General features: G+C 37.5%; 1 protein-coding gene across 2 annotated transcripts in view; it reads left to right on the top strand.

The window, feature by feature from the left end:
- CABCOCO1 (ciliary associated calcium binding coiled-coil 1) overlaps nucleotides 1–24224 on the top strand; it is a 176179-nt gene that overhangs the window by 43739 nt on the left and 108216 nt on the right. For both annotated transcript variants that reach the window (XM_040242300.1, XM_040242301.1), the window contains one exon: nucleotides 22732–22870. In XM_040242300.1, coding sequence (XP_040098234.1) covers nucleotides 22732–22870 — 139 coding nt within the window. The remainder of the gene's footprint in view (nucleotides 1–22731; nucleotides 22871–24224) is intronic.

Genomic DNA, 24224 nt, shown 5'->3' with positions numbered 1-24224 from the left:
CCCTAAAGTCAGGAACAAGACAAGGGTGCCCACTTTCACTGCTACTATTCAACATAGTTCTGGAAGTTTTGGCCACAGCAATCAGAGCAGAAAAAGAAATAAAAGGAATCCAAACTGGAAAAGAAGTAAAACTCTCACTGTTTGCAGATGACATGATCCTCTACGTAGAAAACCCTAAAGATTCCACCAGAAAATTACTAGAGCTAATCAATGAATAGAGTAAAGTTGCAAGATATAAAATCAACACACAGAAATCGCTTGCATTCCTATACACTAATAATGAGAAAGTAGAAAAAGAAATTAAGGAAACAATTCCATTCACCATTGCAATGAAAAGAATAAAATACTTAGGAATATACCTACCTAAAGAAACCAAAGACCTATATATAGAAAACTATAAAACACTGATGAAAGAAATCAAAGAGGACACTAATAGATGGAGAAATATACCATGTTCATGGATCGGAATAATCAATATAGTGAAAATGAGTATACAACCCCAAAGCAATCTACAGATTCAATGCAATCCCTATCAAGCTACCAGCGGTATTTTTCACAGAACTAGAACAAATAATTTCAAGATTTGTATGGGAATGCAAAAAACCTCGAATAGCCAAAGCAATCTTGAGAAAGAAGAATGGCACTGGAGGAATCAACTTGCCTGACTTCAGGCTCTACTACAAAGACACAGTCATCAAGACAGTATGGTACTGGCACAAAGACAGAAATAAAGATCAATGGAACAAAATAGAAAGCCCAGAGATAAATGCACACACATATGGACACCTTATCTTTGACAAAGGAGGCAAGAATATACAATGGAGTAAAAACAATCTCTTTAACAAGTGGTGCTGGGAAAACTGGTCAACCACTTGTAAAAGAATGAAACTAGATCACTTTCTAACACCACATACAAAAATAAACTCAAAATGGATTAAAGATCTAAACGTAAGACCAGAAACTATAAAACTCCTAGAGGAGAACATAGGCAAAACGGTCTCCGACATAAATCACAGCAGAATCCTCTATGATCCACCTCCCAGAATTCTGGAAATAAAAGCAAAAATAAACAAATGGGATCTAATTAAAATTAAAAGCTTCTGCACAACAAAGGAAATTATAAGCAAAGTGAAAAGACAGCCTTCTGAATGGGAGAAAATAATAGCAAATGAAGCAACTGACAAACAACTAATCTCAAAAATATACAAGCAACTTATGCAGCTCAATTCCAGAAAAATAAACGACCCAATCAAAAAATGAGCCAAAGAACTAAATAGACATTTCTCCAAAGAAGACATATGGATGGCTAACAAACACATGAAAAGATGCTCAACATCACTCATTATTAGAGAAATGCAACTCAAGACCACAATGAGTTACCACATCACACCAGTCAGAATGTCTGTGATCCAAAAGTCTGTAAGCAATAAATGCTAGAGAGGGTGTGGAGAAAAGGAAACCCTCTTGCACTGCTGGTGGGAATGCAAACTAGTACAGCCACTATGGAGAACAGTGTGGAGATTCCTTTAAAAATTGCAAATAGATCTGCCTTATGACCCAGCAATCCCACTGCTGGGCATACACCCTGAGGAAACCAGAATAGAAAGAGACGCATGTACCTCAATGTTCATCGCAGCACTGTTTATAATAGCCAGGACATGGAAACAACCTAGATGTCCATCAGCAAATGAATGGATAAGAAAGCTGCGGTACATATACACAATGGAGTATTACTCAGCCATTAAAAAGGATACATTTGAATCAGTTCTAATGAGATGGATGAAACTGGAGCCGATTATACAGAGTGAAGTAAGCCAGAAAGAAAAACACCAATACAGTATACTAACACATATATATGGAATTTAGAAAGATGGTAATGATGACCCTGTATGCGAGACAGCAAAAGAGACACAGATATGTAGAGCGGACTTTTGGACTCTGTGGGAGAGGGAGAGGGTGGGATGATCTGGGAGAATGGCATTGAAACATGTATAATCATGTAAGAAAGGAATCACCAGACTATGTTTGATCCAGAATACAGGATGCTTGGGGCTGGTGCATGGAGATGATCCAGAGAGATGATATGGGGTGGGAGGTGGGAGGGGGGTTCATGTTTGGGAACTCATATACACCCATGGTGGATTCATGTCAATGTATGGCACAACCAATACAGTATTGTAAAGTAAAATAAAGTAAAAATAAAAATTAAAAAATAAATAAAAATAAAATGACAAGATTTAAAAAAAACACGAAATGGATATTGAAAGTAGATGACAAAGACTTCAAAACAGCTACAAGAGCTTAAAAGAACTGTTGTGAACATTGTTGAAACAAATGTTAAAATATAAAGAATCATGAAAGAAACAGAAGGTATAATCAAGAAACAAAATTTTAGAACCAAATTGTACAATGACCAAAATTAAAATCTCAATGAATGGAATCAATAACAGAATGGAGACAAAGGAAAAATCAGTGAACTTAAAGATGGAAGAGCAATAGAAATTATCCAATCTGTGCAATACAGAGAAAAAATTTTAAAAGATTGGTAAACAAATGAACAAAACCTCAAGGACCTATGAACAACAAAAGTTCTAATATACATATCATTCAGAGTCCCAAAAGGATAGGAGAAAGAGTACAGCGCTAAACAAGCATTTGAAAAAGAGTAGTTGAAAACATCCCAAATTTATCAGAAGACATAGACCTGTAAATTCAAGAGGCGAACTAGGTCACAAATAAGGTAAACCAAAAGAAAAACATCAGCTGTCTGGATCTAATTGCCATTTACAGAACAATATACCCCAAAACAACAGAATAGTCATGCTTTCAAGTGTGTATGGCACATTCATCAAGGTGGACCATATCCTGGATCATGTAACAACTTTAAGTTTAATTGAAACTGTACAAATATATTTTCTGACCATCATGGAATTAAACAATTAACAACAGAAATATGTAAGGGAAGTCTCCAAACACTCAGATATTGAACAGCACAATTCTTAATAGTCCATGAGTCAAAGAGAAAGTCTCAACAGATATTAGAAAAGATTTTTAAGTAAATGAATAGAGCATGGATCAAGCAGAAAAGAAATAAATAATAAACAGAAGTCAATGAAATTGAAAATGGAAAACCAATAGAGAAAATCAGTGAAACAAAAATCTGGATCTTTGATAAGGTCAAAATTGGTAAACATGAAGCAAAACTAAGAAAAAAGATAGAAGGGACAGGTTATTATTATCAAGTATAAAAAAGGATATCACTAAAGATTGTGCAAACATTAACAGAATAATAAGAAAATGTTAATTATATGTACATTAGAAAAAAAGTAACTGACCAGTTTTCAAAAACCTCAAACTAAAAAAATTCACCAAGATGAAGTAGATATCTTGATAGTCCCATAACTATTGAAAAAATTGAATTTGTTGCTGAGAACTATCAGAAAAAATTCTTCAGGCCCAGATGTTTCTATTGGAAAATTCTGTTAAACATTTAATGAAGCAATACCACCAATTATATATGATATCTTCCAGGAATAACAGAGGAGAGAACTCTTTGTAACTCATTTTGTGAGGCTAAAATTATCTTCATACCAAACCTGACAAAGAGAAGGAGGGGTGAGGGAAAAGGGAAAAGAAGAAAAAGTTGAGGAAAGGTGGAGGGAAGTAGGAATAAAAAGAGGGGAAGAAATTACAGAGCAATGTCCCTAATGAACATAAAAGCATCTCAACAAAATATTGTCAGAATTAATCAGGCAATAAAAAAATAATATAGATGACCAGTTGGGCTTTATACCAGAAATTCAATGCTGAATGGTTCAGTGTTGAAAATCTGATTCATGTAAAAACTTGAAAAGAGCACATGATCATGTAAATGGATGCGAAGATAGCATTTGACTAAGTACAACATCCATTCATGTTTTTAATGTCAGAAAGTTAAGAAAAGATGAGATTTTTGTCAACCTTATAAAAAACATCTACAGAAAAGCCACCATCATACTTAGTGGTGAAAAGCAAAATTCTTTCCTCGTAAGATCAGGATCAAGGTAAGAATGTCTGTTTTTACCTCCTATTCAACATAAGATTTGGAGTCTTAGCAATAAGTGCAGTATAGTGAGAAAAAGAAATAAAATCCAGTCAGACTGGAAAGGAGAAAATTACACAGTCCCTGTTGTCAGATGAAATGATTATATAGCAAATTCCACAGAATCAAAAAAATTCCTAGAACTAATGAATTTAGCAATGTTGCAGGAAGAAGGTCAAAACACAGAAGTCAGTTGTATTGCAATATACTAGCAATATACTACCAATTTTTTAACAAACAATTTCATTTATAATAACTCAAAAAATGATAGAAGTATTGATACAGAAGTATAAATCTAACAAAATGTGCACAATCTATATGCTAAAAACTACAAAATGATGATAAAATTAAAACCTAAACAAATGAAAAAACATACTGTGTTCTTGGATTAGAACATCTCCACATGATAAAGATGTCTTCTGAAATTGATATGTAGATTTAATGCAGTATCAATCCAAATACCAGCAGGATTTTTTCTAGACATACTCACTGATTTTAAAATTTATATGGAAAGGCCAAGGAGTTAAAACAACTAAATTTTTTTTGAAAAATTAGAGTAAAGTTGCATAAGGCTTAACACTCAGTTTAAGAATTACTATATAGTTATAGTAATAAAGTCAGTGTGGAATTAGTGAAGGGATAAACACATGTCTCAGTGAAACAGAAGACAGAATTCAGAAATAGAAAAATGATCATCTGACTTTTTGATAACTATGCAAAAGTAATTCAGTGGAACCAAGTCTCCTTTTCAATAAATGTATTGAAACCAACTACTCATCTATATTGAAAAGAGTGCACTTCAGCCTAAACTTTTCACTTGATGCAAGTTAACTCTAATTGTTATAAACTTGAAATATAAAACTATAAATCTTTTAGCATAAAACATAAGAGAAATCTTTATGACCTTGGGTTATTGAGAAGTTCTTAGATGTGAACCCCAAAACAGTACCTGTGAAAGAAAAATTTATAAATTGGACTTCATCAGATTTTAAAACTTTTGTTTTATGAAAGTCATTGTTAAAAGAATGAAAAGTTGTAGACAGGGAAAAATATATTTGCAAATCACATATCTGAAAAAGGGCTTGTATCTGTAATGCATAAAGAACTGTCAAAACACAGCAATACGTTTAAAAAATCCTGTTAGAAATGGACAAAGCGATAAAAAACCCATAACTTCTGTTTAACCATCAGGCAAACTAAATTGAGGAACATTGTACAAAATATTTGACTGGTCCTCTCCAAGCTGACAAGGTTATTACAAACGAGAAAAGTCAGAGAACCTATCAATCTAGGGGGACCTACGGGGCATGACAACCAAATGTAATTGGTGTCCTGGATGATGTCCTGGAATATTAAGTAAAAATTAATAAAATAAGGGCTTTAGTTCATTTTAATGTTTGTATGTGAAGTTGTTCAGTCATGTCTGACTCTTTGCGATCCCATGGACTGTAGCCTACCAGGTTCCTCCATCCATGGGATTTTCCAGGCAAGAATACTGGAGTGGGTTGCCATTTCTTCTCCAGGAGATCTTCCCAACCCAGGAATTGAACCCAGGTCTCCTGCATTGTGGGCAGATGCTTTACCGTCTGAGCCACCAAGGAAGCTCATTGTAATGTTTAAATTTGGTTTATTAGTAGTAGTAAATGTACCATGATAATGTTTGATATTAAAAATAAAAGAAACTGTGTGGAGGGTTGGCAAGAATTCTCAATATTATTTTTGTAATTATTCAATAAATGCAAATCTTTTACAAAATAAAGTTTACCTTTTTAAAAAAGGGGGCAAAGAATCTGAACAGATGCTTCACCAAAGAAGATACATAAAGAGAGCAAATAAACTCCTGAAAAGCTCAACATCATTAGTCATTAGGGAAATGTAATAAAACCACTATGATACCATTACACATCTGTTAGAATGGATAAAATAAAAAATACTGACAATATCAAGTGCTGACAAGGATTCAGACAGAGCATCTAGAACTCTTGTTCTTTGTTTGTGGAGATAAAAAATGGCACAGCCACTCTGTACAATAGTTGGCAGTTTCTTAGAAAATTATATCCCATTCATCCTTCTCTAAAGAAACATTCATTACTCTAAAGAAAGAAAATCATATATTCACACAAAAACCTGTGCATGCATGTTGTCTAGCAGCTCTGTTCATAAGTGCTCAAAAATAAAAACAAATTCAAATGTCTATCAATGATAAACAGGTAAACAAATTCAAATGTCTATCAATTGATAAACAGGTAAATAAACTATGATATATCCATACAGTGGAACACTACTCAACAGTGAAAGTAGTTGAGCCATGATACAACAATTTGAATGAGTCTCAATAGGATCGTACTGAGTTAAAGAAGTCAGTCTTAAAAAATTGTATTCTGTATGATTACATCTATGGGAAATTCTCAACAAATCACAGGGACAGCAGTTCAGTTCCATTCAGTCACTCAGTCATGTCCAACTATTTGCAACCCCATGAATCGCAGCACGCCAGGCCTCCCTGTCCTTCACCAACTCCCGGAGTTCACTCAGACTCAACGTCCATTGAGTCAGTGATGCCATCCAGCCATCTCATCCTCTGTCGTCCCCTTCTCCTCCTGCCCCCAATCCCTCCCAGCATCAAAGTCTTTTCCAATGAGTCAACTCTTCGCATGAGGTGGCCAAAGTACTGGAGTTTCAGCTTTAGCATCATTCCTTCCAAAGAAATCCCAGGGCTGATCTTCAGAATGGACTGGTTGGATCTCCTTGCAGTCCAAGGGAATCTCAAGAATCTTCTCCAACACCACAGTTCAAACGCATCAATTCTTCATCACTTAGCCCTCTTCACAATCCAACTCTCACATCCATACATGACTACTGGAAAAACTATAGCCTTGACTAGACGGACCTTAGTCGGCAAAGTAATGTGTCTGCTTTTGAATATACTGTCTAGGTTGGTCATAACTTTTCTTCCAAGGAGTAAGCGTCTTTTAATTTCATGGCTGCAGTCACCATCTGCAGTGATTTTGGAGCCTCCCAAAATAAAGTCTGACACTGTTTCCACTGTTTCCCCATCTATTTCCTATGAAGTGATGGGACCAAATGCCATGGTCTTTGTTTTCTGAATGTTGAGCTTTAACCCAACTTTTTCACTCTCCTCTTTGGTATCTCTAATTTTCTTGAAGAGATCTCTAGTCTTTCCCATTTTGTTCTTTTCCTCTATTTCTTTGCATTGATCGCTGAAGAAGGCTTTCTTATCTCTTCTTGCTATTCTTTGGAACTCTGCATTCAGATGCTTATATCTTTCCTTTTTTCCTTTGCTTTTCGCTTCTCTTCTTTTCACAGCTATTTGTAAGGCCTCCCCAGGCAGCCATTTTGCTTTTTTGCATTTCTTTTCCATGGGGATGGTCTTGATCCCTGTCTCCTGTACAGTGTCACAAACCTCATTCCATAGTTCATCAGACACTCTATCAGATCTAGGCCCTTAAATCTGTTTCTCACTTCTACTGTATAATCATAAGGGATTTGATTTAGGTCATACCTGAATGGTCTAGCAGTTTTTCCTACTTTCTTCAATTTGAGTCTGAATTTGGTATAAGGAGTTCATGATCTGAGCCACAGTCAGCTCCCAGTCTTGTTTTTGTTGACTGTATAGAGCTTCTCCATCTTTGGCTGCAAAGAATATAATCAATCTGATTTTGGTGTTGACTATCTGGTGATGTCCATGTATAGAGTCTTCTCTTGTGTTGTTGGAAGAGCGTGTTTGCTATGACCAGTGCATTTTCTTGGCAAAACTCGATTAGTCTTTGCCCTGCTTCATTCCGCATTCCAAGGCCAAATTTGCCTGTTACTCCAGGTGTTTCTTGACTTCCTCCTTTTGCATTCCAGTACCCTATAATGAAAAGGACATCTTTTTGGGGTGTTAGTTCTAAAAGGTCTTGTAGGTCTTCATAGAACCGTTCAGCTTCAGCTTCTTCAGCATTACTGGTTGGGGCATAGACTTGGATTACTGTGATATTGAACGGTTTGCCTTGGAAATGAACAGCTGCTAAGCTGCTAAGTCACTTCAGTCGTGTCCGACTCTGCGACCCCATAGACGGCATCCCACCAGGCTCCCCCATCCCTGGGATTCTCCAAGCAACGACACTGGAGTGGGTTGCCATTTCCTTCTCCAATGCAGGAAAGTGAAAAGTGAAAGTGAAGTCCCTCAGTCGTGTCTGACTCTTAGTGACCCCATGGGCTGCAGCCTACCAGGCTCTTCTGTCCATGGGATTTTCCAGGCAAGAGTACTGGAGTGGGATGCCATTGCGTTCTCCGGAAACGAACAACAGTAGAGAACAAATCAGTGTTTGTCAGAGGTTCAGGTGATGAGAGGACATAAAAAGATAGCATGAGGGAATTTTAGGAGGTGATGTACCTTTTCTGTACCCTGATGGTAGTGATGGTTACATGGGCTATCCAAGCGTTTAACTTTCTAGAACTGTACACCAAAAGGAAAAGTGAATTTTACTGTATGATAGTGTTAAAAAATCTTTAGGTATAAAAAATATTTGTACATAAATGTTTATGTCTAAAAACATAATATTTATGTATAAAAGATTTAGTGAAAGAAAAATATGTGCTCTAACAACAACAACAATAAATGACTAAGCAGGAATAAACTTTATAAAAGCAGTGTGCAGGCCCTATATGAAGAAAATTCAGAGCATTTTTAAAGTCACACGGGAGGTTTTTAACATTTGAAAAAACTTACAACATTCTTTGAAAGACTCAACATCATAAAGATGTGAAGTCTTATCAAGTTAATTTATAGCATTAATATTCCAGTAAAAATGCCAACAGTATTTTGTTAATATTTTTGTCTAGGGATGAGTTTCTAGGTAAGATGATTCTAACAAAATATGGAAACTAAACAAGATGAATTGCCAGAAAAACTGTTTGCAGAAAATGTAATAAGCTGTAGCATATCTTAGTAGTAGTAGTACTAGTAGTAGTACTTCTATAGTTTATTAACAGAAAACCTCAAGTATTTGAACACAGTGGTGAATCACTTGACAGACAGACCAAAGGAACAGCAATTTAACTAATCATTAGAATTCAGTATTCAGTAAAATGGCATTTCAAATCTGTAATGAAAAGATAAATTATTCAATAAATAATACTGGGACAACTGGGTATCCATCAAGGAAAAAAATAAAATGAAATTGATTCAAACCTGTGTCTGTCTGCTAATATAAACCAGAATATATTCCAAATGGATCAAATGCTTAATTTTAAATTAAGTGAAGTTTAAAAATATTAGAGAAAAACATGGTTTAATTTATTTACAACCTTGGATGGGGAAGATCTTTATACTTCAAAATTCTGAAGCCATAAAGATAAAATTTGATATATATTTGATATAAATTTCATTTATAAAAGTCAAAAGTCTGCAATGTAAAAATAACAAAATAAAAATTAGAACCTGGGGAAAACATTGCATCTCAGACATCAACAAACAAATTCTGTAATATTAAAAAGAGCATACAAAAGCAAGAAGAAAAAGACTAATAGTGCCATAGAAAAGTATACCAAGGCTATGACTAAATAAATACAAATGATTCTTAAATAAATGAAAAGCTCAGTCTTAAAGATAAGAAAAATGTTAATTAAAATATTTGTCATATATCAAATTGACAAAACAGTAAAACTTTGGTATCATTTTCATCTGTCAAAGCTGTAAGAAAACAAGTACTCTCTTGTGTTGCTGATGGAAGTAAACACCCCATTGTGGAATATAGGTTAGCAGCTGTTTATCAAATTTACAGATGTGTTATCTCTTTGACAAATGTATTGTCTCTTCTCAGCAATTCAACTTTTGGGAACTTATCCTGCATATACATGGCACACACATAACCTGACATATATGTAGAGTCATTAGTTGCAGTAATGTTTGAAACAGCAAAAAATTAGAAACATCAACTGAAAATAACAGTGTGAACTCTTGTTTAACATAAGAAATATACAGATGAATAGTTGTAGAGTTCAGTGTAAACATATATTCATAAACTTCTCAGCTCTATTCACAAAGAGGGCCAAAAAGCAATGATATCCAACAGCAGTGAGCATAGCACTCAGGACTCAGGCCTTGGTTTATAATTTCATTCTCAAATGAAAGGAACCAGGGCTCCTTAGAAAAATGGCTGATTGTAGACCTAGAGCAGGGAACATAAAAGGTGAGCATGGGGCATCTTGTAGTGGCCAGAAAAAAGTACTTAAAAATAAGAATGATGGGAGTATGCCCAAAGAATAGAGAAGCCAACTGAAAAAGCTCCCAGTATCCACAGAACAAATTGAACAAGATGGCATAGTATTGAATTATAATCCAAATATGAAATTAACTTCCATGAATCCATGCTGATGAAAATTAATGATTGAATAAATAATTTGAATAAATGAATTAATGCTTGAATAAATAATTAACTACCTGCAAATGGCCTTGGGATAACATGGCTTTGGCAACCTGAAGTGGTGTTGGTAAATACTTCCCTGGTAGCTCAGACGGTAAAGCGTCTGTCTACAATGCAGGAGACCCAGGTTCGATCCCTCGGTTGGGAAGATCCCCTGGAGAAGGAAATGGCAATCCACTCCAGGGCTATTGCCTGGAAAATCCCATGGACAGAGGAGCCTGGTAGGTTACAGTCCATGGGGTCGCAAAGAGTCGGACACGACTGAGCGACTTCACTTCACTTCAGTGGTGTTGGTGGCCTGGGAAGTGGCTTCACAAAGATCACCCCAGAGATGGAGACGGGAGTAGGGTAGTGACAGATTGGCCCCAGGACGACCACCAGCAGTGGAGAGGCCTGGGTACTGTTCACTCCAAGGCGGCTGATTGGCTCCAGAGTAGATAGTGGCTCCACAGCAGACAGCGGCTCCTGGGTGGCACATCAGCTCTACCGGTGGACAGTGGCTCCTGGGCGGTGCATCAGCTCCATGGTGGATGGTGGCTCCTGGGCAGCAGGTTGACTCCAAGTGGCCAGTGGCAGCCATGATGCTGGGGTGCCCTCTGCTCCTGGGAATCCTTTAACATTGTCTCCAGCCTTCCTCTGACCCATTTACCAGCCATTCCAGTGTCGCCTTTGCCTCGATCCCCTGACTGCACATTGACTGACACTGTATGGCCAGTGATGGTTTAAACGCTCAAGGAAGACTAACAGTGGGGCAGCGGGATAGGCAGGGCACCATGCATGTAATCCAGCTACCTTGAGCAGCTGAAGGGCATGTCCCTGCTAGTTAGGGCCTGACAAAACATGGTCCACTGGAGAAGGGAATGACAGACCACTTGAATATTCTTGCCTTGAGAACCCCATGAACAGTATGAAAAGGCAAAAATATATAACACTGAAAGATGAACCTCCCAGGTTGGTAGGTGTCCAGTATACTACTGGGAAAGAGCAGAAAAATAGCTACAGAAAGAATGAAGAGGCTGGGACATAGCCAAAAGGATGCCCAGTAGTGTTTGTATCTAAGGGTAAAAGTGAAATCCAGTGCTGTAAAGAAAAATATTGCATAGGAACCTGGAATGTTAAATCCATGAATCAAGGTAAATTGGATGTGGTCTAACGAGATGGCAAGAGTGAACATGAACATTTTAGGAATCAGTGAATGAAAATAGATGGAATGGGCACATTTAATTCAGATGACCATTATATCTACTACTGTGGGCAAGAATTCCTTAGAAAGGATGGAATAGGCCTCATAGTCAACAAAAGAGTTTAAAATGCAGTACTTGGGTGCAATCTCAAAAATTACAGGATGATCTCAGTTCGTTTCCAAGGCAAACCATTCAACATCACAGTAATCCAAATCTGTGCTGCAACCAGTAATGCCAAAGAAGCTGAAGTTGAACTGTTATTTATGAAGACCTACAAGACCTCCTAGATCTAACACACACAAAAGATGTCCTTTTCATCACAGGGGACTGGAATACAAAAGTAGGAAATCAGGAGTTACCTGGAATAACAGGCAAGTTTGGCCTTGGAGTACAAAATGAATCAGGGCAAAGGCTAACAGTTTTGCCAAGAGAACATACTGTTCACAGCAAACACTCTCTTCCAACAACACAAGAGATAACTCTACACATGGACATCACCAGATGGTAAGTACTGAAATCAGATTGATTACATTCTATGCATCCTAAGACAGAAAACCTCTATACAGTCAGCAAAAACAAAATCTGGAGCTGACTGTGTCTAGATCATCAGCTCCTTATTGCAAAATTCAGGCTTAAATTGAAGAAAATAGGGAAAACCACTAGGCCATTCGGGTAGGACCTAAATGAATCCCTTATGATTATACACTGGAAGTGACAAATAGAAACAAAGGACTACATCTGATAGAGTCACTGAAGAACTATGAACGGAGGTGCATAACATTGTACCGGAGATGCTGACCAAAAACAATGCAATGCAAAACCAAAAGAAATGCATTAAGGCAAAGTGGTTGTCTGAGGAGTCCTTACAAATAGCTGAGAAAGAAGAGAAGCAAAAGGCAAAGGAGAAAGGGAAAGATATTCTAAATTGAATGCAGAGTTCCAGAGGACAGCAAGGAGAGATAAGAAAGCATTCTTAAGTCAACAGTGCAAAGAAATAGAGGAAAAAAGCAGAATGGGAAAGACTAGAGATCTCTTTAAGAAAATTGGAGATACCAAGGGAATCTTTCATGCAAAGATAGGCTCAATAAAGGACAAAAATGGCAAGGACCTAGCAGAAGCAGAAAGGATTAAGAAAAGGTGGCAAGAATACACAGCAGAACTCTACAAAAAAGCTCTTAGTGACCCAGACAACCATGATGGTGTAATCACTCACTAGAGCCAGACATCCTGTAGTGTGAAGTCAAGTGGGTCTTAGGAAGCATTACTACAAACAAAGTTAGTGGAGGTGATGGAGTTCCAGCTGAACTATTTGAAATCCTAAAAGATGATGTTGTTAATGTGCTATACTCAGTATGCCAGTAAATTTAGAAAAAGCAGTGGCCACAGGACTGGAAAAGGTCAATTTTCATTCCAATCCCAAAGAAAGGCAATGCCAAAGAATGTTCAAATTATCATACAATTGTACTCACGTCATGTGCCAGCAAGATTATGCTCAAAATCCTTATCACTAGGTTCAACAGTACCTGAACCAAGAACTTCCAGATGTACAAGCTGGATTTAGAAAAGGCAGAGGAACCAGAGATCAAATTGCCAACATCCATTGGATCATTGAAAAAGCAAGAGTTCCAGAAAAACATCTATTTCTACTTTATTGACTACACTAAAGACTTTGATTGTGTGGATCACAACAAACTATGGAAAATTCTTAAAGAGATGAGAATATCAGAACACCTGACCTGTCTCCTGAGAAATCTGTATGCAGGTCAAGAAGCAACAGTTAGAACTGGACATGGAACAACAGACTGGATCCAAATTTGGAAAGGAGTACGTCAAGGCTGTATACTGGCACCCTGCTTATTTAACTTATATGCAGAGTACAACATGCAAAATGCTGGGCTGGATGAAGCACAAGCTGGAATCAAGATTGCCAGGAGAAATATCAATAACCTCAGATATGTAGATGACACCACCCTTATCAGTTCAGTTCAGTTCAGTCGCTCAGTTGTGTCCGACTCTTTGCGGCCCCATGAATTGCAGCACGCCAGGCCTTCCTGTCCATCACCAACTCCCGGAGTTCACTCAGACTCACGTACATCGAATCGGTGATGCCGTCCAGCCATCTCATCCTCTGTTGTCCCCTTCTCCTCCTGCCCATAATCCCTCCCAGCATCAGAATCTTTTCCAGTGAGTCAACTCTTCGCATAAGGTGGCCAAAGTACTGGAGTTTCAGCTTTAGCATCAGTCCTTCCAAAGTACACCCAGGACTGATCTCTTTTAGAATGGACTGGTTGGATCTTCTTGCAGTCCAAGGGACTCTCAAGAGTCTTCCCCACAGTTCAAAAGCATCAATTCTTCGGCGCTCAGCTTTCTTCACCATCCAACTCTCACATCCATACATGACTACTGGAAAAACCATAGCCTTGACTAGACGGAACTTTGCTGGCAAAGTAATGTCTCTGCTTTTCAATATGCTGTCTAGGTTGGTCATAGCTTTCCTTCCAAGGAGTAAGCATCTTTTAATTTCATGGCTGCAGTCAACATCTGCAGTAATTTTGGAGCCCCCAAAATAAAGTCTGACACTGTTTCCACTGTTTCCCCATCCATTTGCCATGAAATGATGGGACCAGATGCCATGATCTTCGTTTTCTGAATGTTGAGCTTTAAGCCAACTTTTTCGCTCTCCTCTTTCACTTTCATCAAGAGGCTTTTGAGTTCCTCTTCACTTTCTGCCATCAGGGTGGTGTCATCTGCATATCTGAGGTTATTGATATTTCTCCCAGCAATCTTGATTCCAGCTTGTGCTTCTTCTAGCCCAGCGTTTCTCATGTTGTACTCTGCATATAAGTTAAATAGCAGGGTGACAATATACAGCCTTGACATACTCCTTTTCCTATTTGGAACCAGTGTGTTGTTCCATATCCAGTTCTAACTGTTGCTCCCTCACATATAGGTTTCTCAAGAGGCAGGTCAGGTGGTCTGGTAATCCCATCTCTTATGGCAGAAACCAAAGAAGAACTAAAGAGCCTCTTGATGAAAGTGAAAGAGGAGAATGAAAAAGTTGGCTTAAAGCTCAACATTCAGAAAACAAAGATCATGGCATCTGGTCCCATCACTTCATGGGAAATAGATGGGGAAACAGTGAGAGACTTTATTTTGGGGAGCTCTAAAATCACTGCACATGGTGATTGCAGCCATGAAATTAAAAGACACTTACTCCTTGGAAGAAAAGTTATGACCAACCTAGACAGCATACTAAAAGGCAGAGACATTACTTTGCCAACAAAAGTCCATCTATTCAAAGCTATGGTTTTTCCAGTAGTCACATATGAATGTGAGAGTTGGACTATAAAGAAAGCTGAATGTCAAAGAATTGATTCTTTTGAACTGTGGTATTGAAAAAGGCTCTTGAGAGTCCCTTGGACAGCAAGGAGATCCAACCAGTCAATCCTAAAGGAAATCAGTCCAGAATATTCATTGCAAAGGCTCATACTATAGCTGAAACTACAATACTTTGGTCACCTGATGTGAAGAACTGACTCTTTGGAAAAGACCCTGATACTGGGAAAGATTGAAGGTGGGAAGAGAAGAGGATAACAGTATGAGATGGTTGGATTGCATCACTGACTCAATGGACATTAGTTTGAGTAAATTCTGGGAGTTGGTGATGGACAGGAAAGACTGGCATGCTGCAGTCCATTTGGTCACAAAGAGTCAGACATGACAGTGACTGAACTGAACTGAGATGCAGAGTACATCATGTGGAATGCCAGGATGGATGAATCCCAAGGTGGAATCAAGATTGCACGGAGAGATATCAACAAACTCAGATATGCAGATGATACCACTTTTAATGGCAGAAAGTAAAGAGCAGCTAAAGAACCTCTTAATGAAGATGAAAGAGGAGAGTGAAAACTTGGCTTAAAACTCAGCATTCAAAAAGTGAAGATCATGACATCCTGTCCATCACTTCATGGCAAATAGATGGGGAAAATGTAGAAACAGTGTCAGATTTCATTTTCTTGGCCTCCAAAATCACTGTGGATGATGACTGCAGCCATGAAATTAAAAAATGCTTGCTCCTTGGAAGAATAGCTATGACAAACCTGGACAGTATATTAAAAAGCAGAGACATCACTTTGCCAACAAAGGTCCATATAATTAAAGCTATGGTTTTTCCAGTAGTTGTGTATGGATTTTAGAGTACAAAGAAGGCTGAGTGCCGAAAAATTGGTGCTGGAGAAGACTCTTGAGAGTCCTTGGAGAACAAGGGGATCAAACCAGTCAATCCTAAAGGAAAACAGTCGTGAATATTCATTGGAAGGACTGATGCTGAAGCTCGAATAGTTTGTCCACCTGATGGGAAGAGCTGACTCATTGGTAAAACCCTGATGCTGGGAAAGGTTGGGGGCAAGAAAAGAAGGGGATGACAGAGGATGAGATGGTTGGATGCCATCACTTTCTCCATGGACATGAGTTTGAACAAACTCCAGAAGATAATGAGGACAGAGAAGACTGTTGTACTGCAATTCATGGGGTCAAAAAGAGTTGGGTATGACTTCATGACTGAACAACAGCAAATAATTAACTGGGGCAAAATAGACAAATCTCCTATGTGGAAGTCCCAGTCATTTTTATAGATACCTCCTCTGGAGGAAGGCATGGCCACCCACTCCAGTATTCTTGCCTGGAAAATCCCCATGGACAGAGGAGTCTGGTGGGTTACAGTCCATGAGGTCGCAAAGTCACAGAAAGGACTGAGCAACTAAGCACATCACTGCATCCTCAAGAAGTTGAACACCTTTCCCCATTTCTTAAGAATGTTCTGCACACCTCATTTCAAAGAGGACAGTATGGAAAGGAAGGAAAATAGTAACTTTATATAGGGAAGCCTGACAGATACAACCTCAGCACGTCCAAATACTAACGTTATTAGTGATGAGCCATGTTAAATAGTAATGTGATATGGGTGGCAAAATGTGCATAGTAAGGTGTGTGCATGCCCAGTCACTCAGTCATGTCCAATTCCTTGCAACCCTATGGATGGTAGCTCACCTTGCTCCCCTGTCCATGGGATTCTCCAGCCAAGAATACTGGAGTGGGTTGCCATTTCCTCTTCCTAGGAATCTACCTGACCCAGGGATCAAACCCACGTTTCCTACATCTGCATTTGTAGACAGATTCTTTACCACTTGATATAGTGTGAAGAAAATGGCTCTGCAGTTTTCCTCTCCAAAACCTTTATTCCTTGTCTAATCATGACAGAAGTATCAAATTTATACCAAATTTAAGTACACACTACAAAATACCTGATCAGTACTTCTTGAAACTGTGCAAGCCTTTAACAACAAGGAACATTTGAGAAATTGTGCAATCTCAGAAGATGAGATGAGTAAATGTAATATGTCTGGAGCGAATCCTGGAACAGAAAAAAAAGACTTTAATAAAAACTAAAGAAATCCAAAGAGTGAACTTGAATAATAATATATCAATATTTGTTCATTAGTTGTGCCAAATGCACCATAGCAATATTAACAATGGGGGAAACTGTGTATAAGCTATATGGGAACTCTTTGTGATATTCTTGCAACTTTCCTGTAAATCTAAAACTACTCTGAAAATACAAATTTATCTGTAGGGATTACCCTATCCCTAAATCGTAATACCATGCAGCTGTACAAATGGAAAGAATATGGAAGCTTTCTAGATATCATATGTTGTTACTGAGTCAAGCAGAGTTGTATTCTTTTGTTTAAGAAAGAGACAAGAATAAGTCTTTATATGTTTTTATTTACTATATATACAAAGAAGTGCTGAAATGATGTAGGAAAAACTAATAATCAAAATTTTATGTGCAAAGGGTGTAGGAACTAGACATATGGACAACAGGATTGGAGTAAGTCTTCTTACAGTACATCTTGACATATTTTTTGAACCATGTGGATGTACCACTTAATGAATTTAATTATAAAAAGAAGTATATGACATGAATAGTCTTAAGCTTTGCAGCCTGTGAACTAAGAATTTATAAACTAGAAACAGTAAAGGAAAGTAGAAAAATTTCATGAATCTCACATTCCAAATTAGACAAGAGATTTCCATTTTAAACTTTTTCCATAACTTACAACTGCATCACAAGTATTTCTTTTATGTGAAACTTTATATTGTTGATGTCAGTCCAAAAATGAATTTTTAAAACTTGAACAGGATCCATCCAAGTACTCATAAACTATGAGAGAGTGAAAGTACATGTGAAAAGGCTAACCAGAAAAAAAGCAAGGGATCTAGTTGTTTCATTCTGATAGAAAATCCCCTCAAACCTTTCAACCTGAAAAGGTTCTAACTACCATCAGGAGAGAATGCAATCTTAGCCAGGTGTGCCAGAGAAATAGGTAAAGTACGTTTATATTTAAAAGGTGGTAGAGTCCTGAGTGCATAGTGAGCACTCCCATCCCATTCTGCAACATCTTCATAGAAAAAGCACTGAATCTGTGCTCTGAACTGTAGCATAGTCAATGGTTACTAATAAAATTCTAGTGTGGAAACTGGATTTTATACTGACTCACTTATAATCTGTCCCTTGTCTCAGATTCTGCTGCATTATCTGTGAGACATTCTGCCGACAACCCACCTGGAGTCAAAGTAGATCAAAATAAAGGATTATGAAACATAAGATTTGTACAATTATCTTTCGTGAAGTCATGAAGTTGCTCAGTCGTGTCTGACTCTTTGTGACCCCATGGACTGTAGCCCACTAGACTCCTCCGTCCGTGGAATTTTCTAGGCAAGAGTACTGGAGTGGGTTGCCATATCCTTCTCCAATAATATACATATTGAGGTCCAATTTTTCCAGGACCTGACCAAGCATGGGATGTAGACAGTTAGATAGTCTGGATATTTGGCCTCCGTCAAGGTCAATGGGCCAAGATTAATTCTCCTCTATATAACATAAATTTATTAAATAATCATAGAACACATCTTAGTTCTATGAAGTTGAGTTGTTTTTCTTCCAAATAGGAATAATAATAGTAAATATTTCGTAGAATTAACTTGTGTTACTCACGGTGCCATTTGCTTTCCAAATACTGGCACTTAATTCATCCACAATCTTATGAGATAGTTCTATTAATATTATTCTCCTTATTTTAAAAATTATAAAAATAAATAAGATTCAGAGATGACACATCTGAACTCCAGCAAGTGAGAGCCCATCCTCCTGACTACCTCAAATGTGCCTGGTTTGGGGTTGAATTCTAGAAAGTGCTATCAGTTCAGTTCAGTTCAGTCGCTCAGTCATGTCTGAATCTTCGCGATCCCATGAATTACAGCATTACAAGCCTCCCTGTCCATCACCAACTCCCGGAGTCTACCCAAACCCATGTCCATCGAGTCAGTGATGCCATCCAGCCATCTCATCTTCTGTCGTCCCCTTCTCCTCCTGCCCTCAAATCCTTCCAGCATCAGGGTCTTTTCCAATGAGTCAACTCTTCGCATGAGGTAGCCAAAGTATTGGAGTTTCAGCCTCAATATCAGTCCTTCCAATGAACACCCAGGACTGATCTCCTTTAGGATGGACTGGCTGGATCTTCTTTCAGTCTAAGGGACTCTCAAGAGTCTTCTCCAACACCGCAGTTCAAAAGCATCAATTCTTCAGTGCTCAGCTTTCCTCACCATCCATACATGACCACTGAAAAAACCATACCCTTGACAAGACGGACCCTTGTTGGCAAAGTAATGTCTCTGCTTTTCAATATGCTATCTAGGTTGGTCATAACTTTCCTCCCAAGGAGTAAGTGTCTTTTAATTTCATGGCTGCAGTCACCATCTGCAGTGATGTTGGAGCCTCCCAAAATAAAGTCAGCCACTATTTCCACTGTTTCCCCACCTATTTGCCATGAAGTGATGGGACCAGATGCCATGATCTTCTTTTTCTGAATGTGAGGCTTTAAGCCAACTTTTTCACTCTCCCCCTTTACTTTCATCAAGAGGCTTTTTAGTTCCTCTTCACTTTCTGCCAGAAGGGTGGTGTCATCTGCATATCTGAGGTTATTAATATTTCTCCTGGCAATCTTGATTCTAGCTTGTGCTTCTTCCAGCCCAGGGTTTCTCATAATGTACTCTGCATAGAAGTTAAATAAGTAGGGTGACAATATACAGCCTTGACGTACTCTTTTTCCTATTAGGAACCAGTCTGTTGTGCCATGTCCAGTTCTAACTGTTGCTTCTTGACCTGCATACAGGTTTCTCAAGAGACAGGTCAGATGGTCTGGTATTCCCATCTCTTTCAGAATTTTCCACAGTTTATTGTGATCTACACAGTCAAAGGCTTTGGCATAGTCGATAAAGCAGAAATAGATGTTTTTCTGGAACTCTCTTGCTTTTTCAATGATCTAGTGGATGTTGGCAATTTGATCTCTGGTTCCTTTGCCTTTTCTAAAACCAGTTTGAACATCTGGAAGTTCACGGTTCACGTATTGCTGAAGCCTGGCTTGGAAAATTCTGAGCATTACTTTATTAGCGTGTGAGATCAGTGAAATTGTGCGGTAGTTCGAGCATTCTTTGGCATTGCCTTTCTTTGGGATTGGAATAGACATATAATATATATGTATCTTTTCAGTTTACAAAGAGTTTCCCATGCATTCCTTATTCGATCTTCACAGCAGCACTATTAGTTTGACAATTGGTATTATTCTCATTTACAGATAAGCAAATGAAACTCAGATCACCTCACTAGTAAATGGCAGTTATGATGTACCAATCTAAATCTTCCAACTCATTATAAGTATATTTTGTTTTTTGATTACCCTAAATTTTCAAGGATAAATTTTATTTCTAACAGTTTTTACTATTTAATTGGTTTAATCTTTAATATTTTAGTCACATCACTAAAAGTGATTTTTAAAAGCAAACATTTCAGTTAGATAAGTAACTTTCATATTCTTAAAGCCGTTTCCTATTGAAAGACATTAGACATAAAAAACAGTTTTAAAGAGTCATTTATATTTTAACATAAGGAAATAGCTGTTTAAATTTATTTTTGTGCTTGATAAGTATAATTTCATCTAGAATTACAATCATCTAAATTTTTTCTCTGCATCTCTAATTAATATCATTTTATTAATGCTTTAGATTTTAATCCATTCATTTCTTAGGTACTTTTATCCAACAGATATTTCATTTCTGAAATTGCTCTATTTTCAAAAGAAGTTTGTCATGAAAAAAGAAATAATTCAATAATAATTGAGCTCCACTTAAAATGATATAGGAAAACCTAGTTATCTAGCAATAATTCTATACCTCTGACAGATATAAAACAGTATCTATAAGGAGGCTATGAGAATTAGACTAATTGTCATTCATTAAACTAGATTTTAATTGTTATACAGTTTTATGCTTCTTTTCTAATTCCTACACATAGAATCTAGACTAAACAAATTACAAGTTGGTATTTATAGTGTCTCCCACTTCCAAATTTTTAAATTCCTGTCATTTTATTAGTAATTTTGGGACCTAGCAGTTACATCCCAGGAAAAGTAGCTGTGTAACCCAGAAATAAATGGGTGCAACAATCAGCCTATATTCTCATAACTTCCCAGCACTCTCCCCTTCTACCTCCCTGAAAAATCCATACACCCCATTAACAAGACGTGGAAACTTTATTAATGGTTTGGTTGGGCTTGGCAGGATGAGGTTCACATTGTTCAGCACAGTTCTCTCCTAGTCCCTCATCTAGGTCCCCAGCTGACAAGTGCCTTCCCCAAGCAATCAATCCAACCTCCTTTCTGCTGCTGCTGCTGCTGCTACGTCGCTTCAGTCGTGTCCGACTCTGTGCAACCCCATAGACGGCAGCCCACCAGGCTCCCCCATCCCTGGGATTCTCTAGGCAAAAATAGTGGAGTGGGTTGCCATTTCCTTCTCCAATGCATGAAAGTGAAAAGTGGAAGTGAAGTCACTCAGTCGTGTCTGACTCTTAGCGACCCCATGGACTGCAGCCTACCAGGCTCCTCTGTCCATGGGATTTTCCAGGCAAGAGTACTGGAGTGGGGTGCCACTGCCTTCTCCTTTCTGCTAGAGCCTTTCAAATCTCCAGCTTCATGCTCTTTGGTGTCATGTCCATACACCCCTCACTTACCAGCAAAGGACAACCGAGACACTCCAGTTACCTGGGTTCATCCTCAGCACACAGGGAGCCATGACTGTGTATGTGTATTTTGTATTTGCCTGCCACAAGTAAAAATATGAAAAGATGAAAGTTAATATTTATAATATACACATTGTAAAAGTTTATGTCTCAGGCTTTTGACACTTACCTACTTCTTTTTCAACTGGATGCCTTAGGAAATAGTTTTACTTTGTTGTTTGGTTGCTTTTAATAGTGAAATAAGTGACTTGCTTGGTGTGATGGTGACAAAGTGGCGCCAGTGTCACTCTTTTTGCACTGTCATCCGGCTCTCACCACCACCAGCAGGCGTGCATTTGAGAAACAGCATATATATGTCTGCAGCTTGGAAAAGAAAAATGAAAAGTCTTGATGTTTTACATAAAAATCCATATTCCTGGCATCTGTTGAAACTCTTCAGGCCCAAATTCCCACATGGTAACAATCAGCTAAAACTGAGTATTAGTCAACTCTGTTCATTTACATTTTCAGCTCTGGGTTCGGTTTTGCTGTCTACCATGGAGGCTTTCCTTACCAGCTGATCTAACCAAACTTTGGGTCGTTTCCATCTATACTCTTAATCTAAGATCATTTCTTTTCCATTCTAAAGTAATTTTTTGAGGTTTTTTTTCCCATCTTTAAATGGAAACAAACTCTTTAGACATTTGTATAGTGTTCATGGTAATTTACTATTGTTCAGTTTGTCACCTGCTGTTCTTTTACATAAAATGTAATTATTAGCAGAAACAAACAACAGTAGTATTACCATTTGTCCTCACAAGTACTGAAATTTTTACACATTAAGGACATCTTTAGTTATTTTGTTGCCAAAGCATCCATAAAAATTATGCTTAAGACTTCTCTGGATTTTTTTTTCAGCACTGCATATGTCCTTAGAAGACAGCATAAAATGGCTTGGAGAAGTTATGGCTGAAATAGGACCATCACACAAAAATGAAAAATGGAATATCTTTGATGTGAAACAAGCCAATGCTATTGTTGATTACTTGAAAATCAGGTAGGGACTTTATTCAGTAGCATTTATGTTTTTATTTCAGGTTTTATAGAAAAGGTCTATTAAATAGAAACTGAATTTTTATCTAAGTTATACATTTACAAAATTTATACAGTAATTAAGTGAAGTGAAGTGAAAGTCACTCTTTGTGTCTGACTCTCTGCGACCTCATGGACTACACAGTCCATGGAATTCTCCAGGCCAGAATACTGGAGTGGGTAGCCTTTCCCTTCTCCAGGGAATCTTTGTGGATCGAACCCAGGTCTTCTGCATTGCAGGCAAATTCTTTACCAACTGAACTATCAGGGAAGCGATACAGTAATTAACCCAACCAATAATTAGATAATACTCAAATCATCCATCCAGTAGATCCAGGACATTGAACATTTTGGTTAACCTTGTGACTTTAAAAAATCTTTGTGTTTGATAAGTATAATATCATTGAGATATGTAATTCTTGTCTAAGAATTTTTTCTCTGAATCACTAAGTACTACTGTTCTTATTAATAAAGTGATTTTTTCAGATTATTCAGATTTGATCACAATGGATTCTTTGGGTAGTTGATCTTGACATTAAAATTTTACATTTTATAAAGTAAAATTTATTTCCACTTAAACATTTATTTAAATGGTTTGTATTAGAAATTGAAGAGATTTATGTATGTATTTCCTCAGATTTATTATGTGCCCTGAAATATTTTATAGTATTGACCAATTAAACTCATTAAGTCTTTCTCTTTGCTCTGAAAATGATGGGGATTGGAGGAAAAGTATTTTTATTACAGTGATTCTTCATTGTTGAACTAAGAAATCTGTCTTTTTATATGCTCTGTCACAAGATCTACGTGAGAGTCATGCATCTCTCTCAAGGGATATTTTTAAAGTTAGCAAATATTTAAACAAGAGTTGGAAAAAAAATCTTTCTTTTGCCTAACTAAAAGTTTCTGCAGAATATCCTTGTTCCTCCATTACTATATACTGCCGTACTTTTCAACTTTAAGTTTAAAAATTCTAAAATAAATGGTGCTACATGATAGTCTAGACATGCTCGTAATTTACTTGGCAAGAATCCTGGTTGTAGTCTGGAAGTTTTTTTAAAAATTAATGTGTTTAATATGATAAGGTTTGTATACTGGTTTCTGGCATACATTAATAATGGTGTATGATGTATTTTTATGTAATAACATTTGATATATAATAATATGATTTCTTAATGTAACAACATAACCTCCTAATGTATGTCGCACTGAGAGCCACGGTAGTCCTCCTATCAACCAGATTAAAGGGAGATCCTGTGTGGGGAGAGGGAAGGGAATGGAAACCCAGAACTGGAAAGGAAACAGGAACAGGAGAGGGA

Source organism: Oryx dammah, unplaced genomic scaffold (assembly GCF_014754425.2).
Source record: "Oryx dammah isolate SB20612 unplaced genomic scaffold, SCBI_Odam_1.1 HiC_scaffold_6, whole genome shotgun sequence".
In the NCBI taxonomy this organism is placed as follows: Eukaryota; Metazoa; Chordata; class Mammalia; order Artiodactyla; family Bovidae; genus Oryx; species Oryx dammah.
Note: the sequence above shows the minus strand (reverse complement) of the source record. Positions and strands in the feature narration are given on the sequence as shown.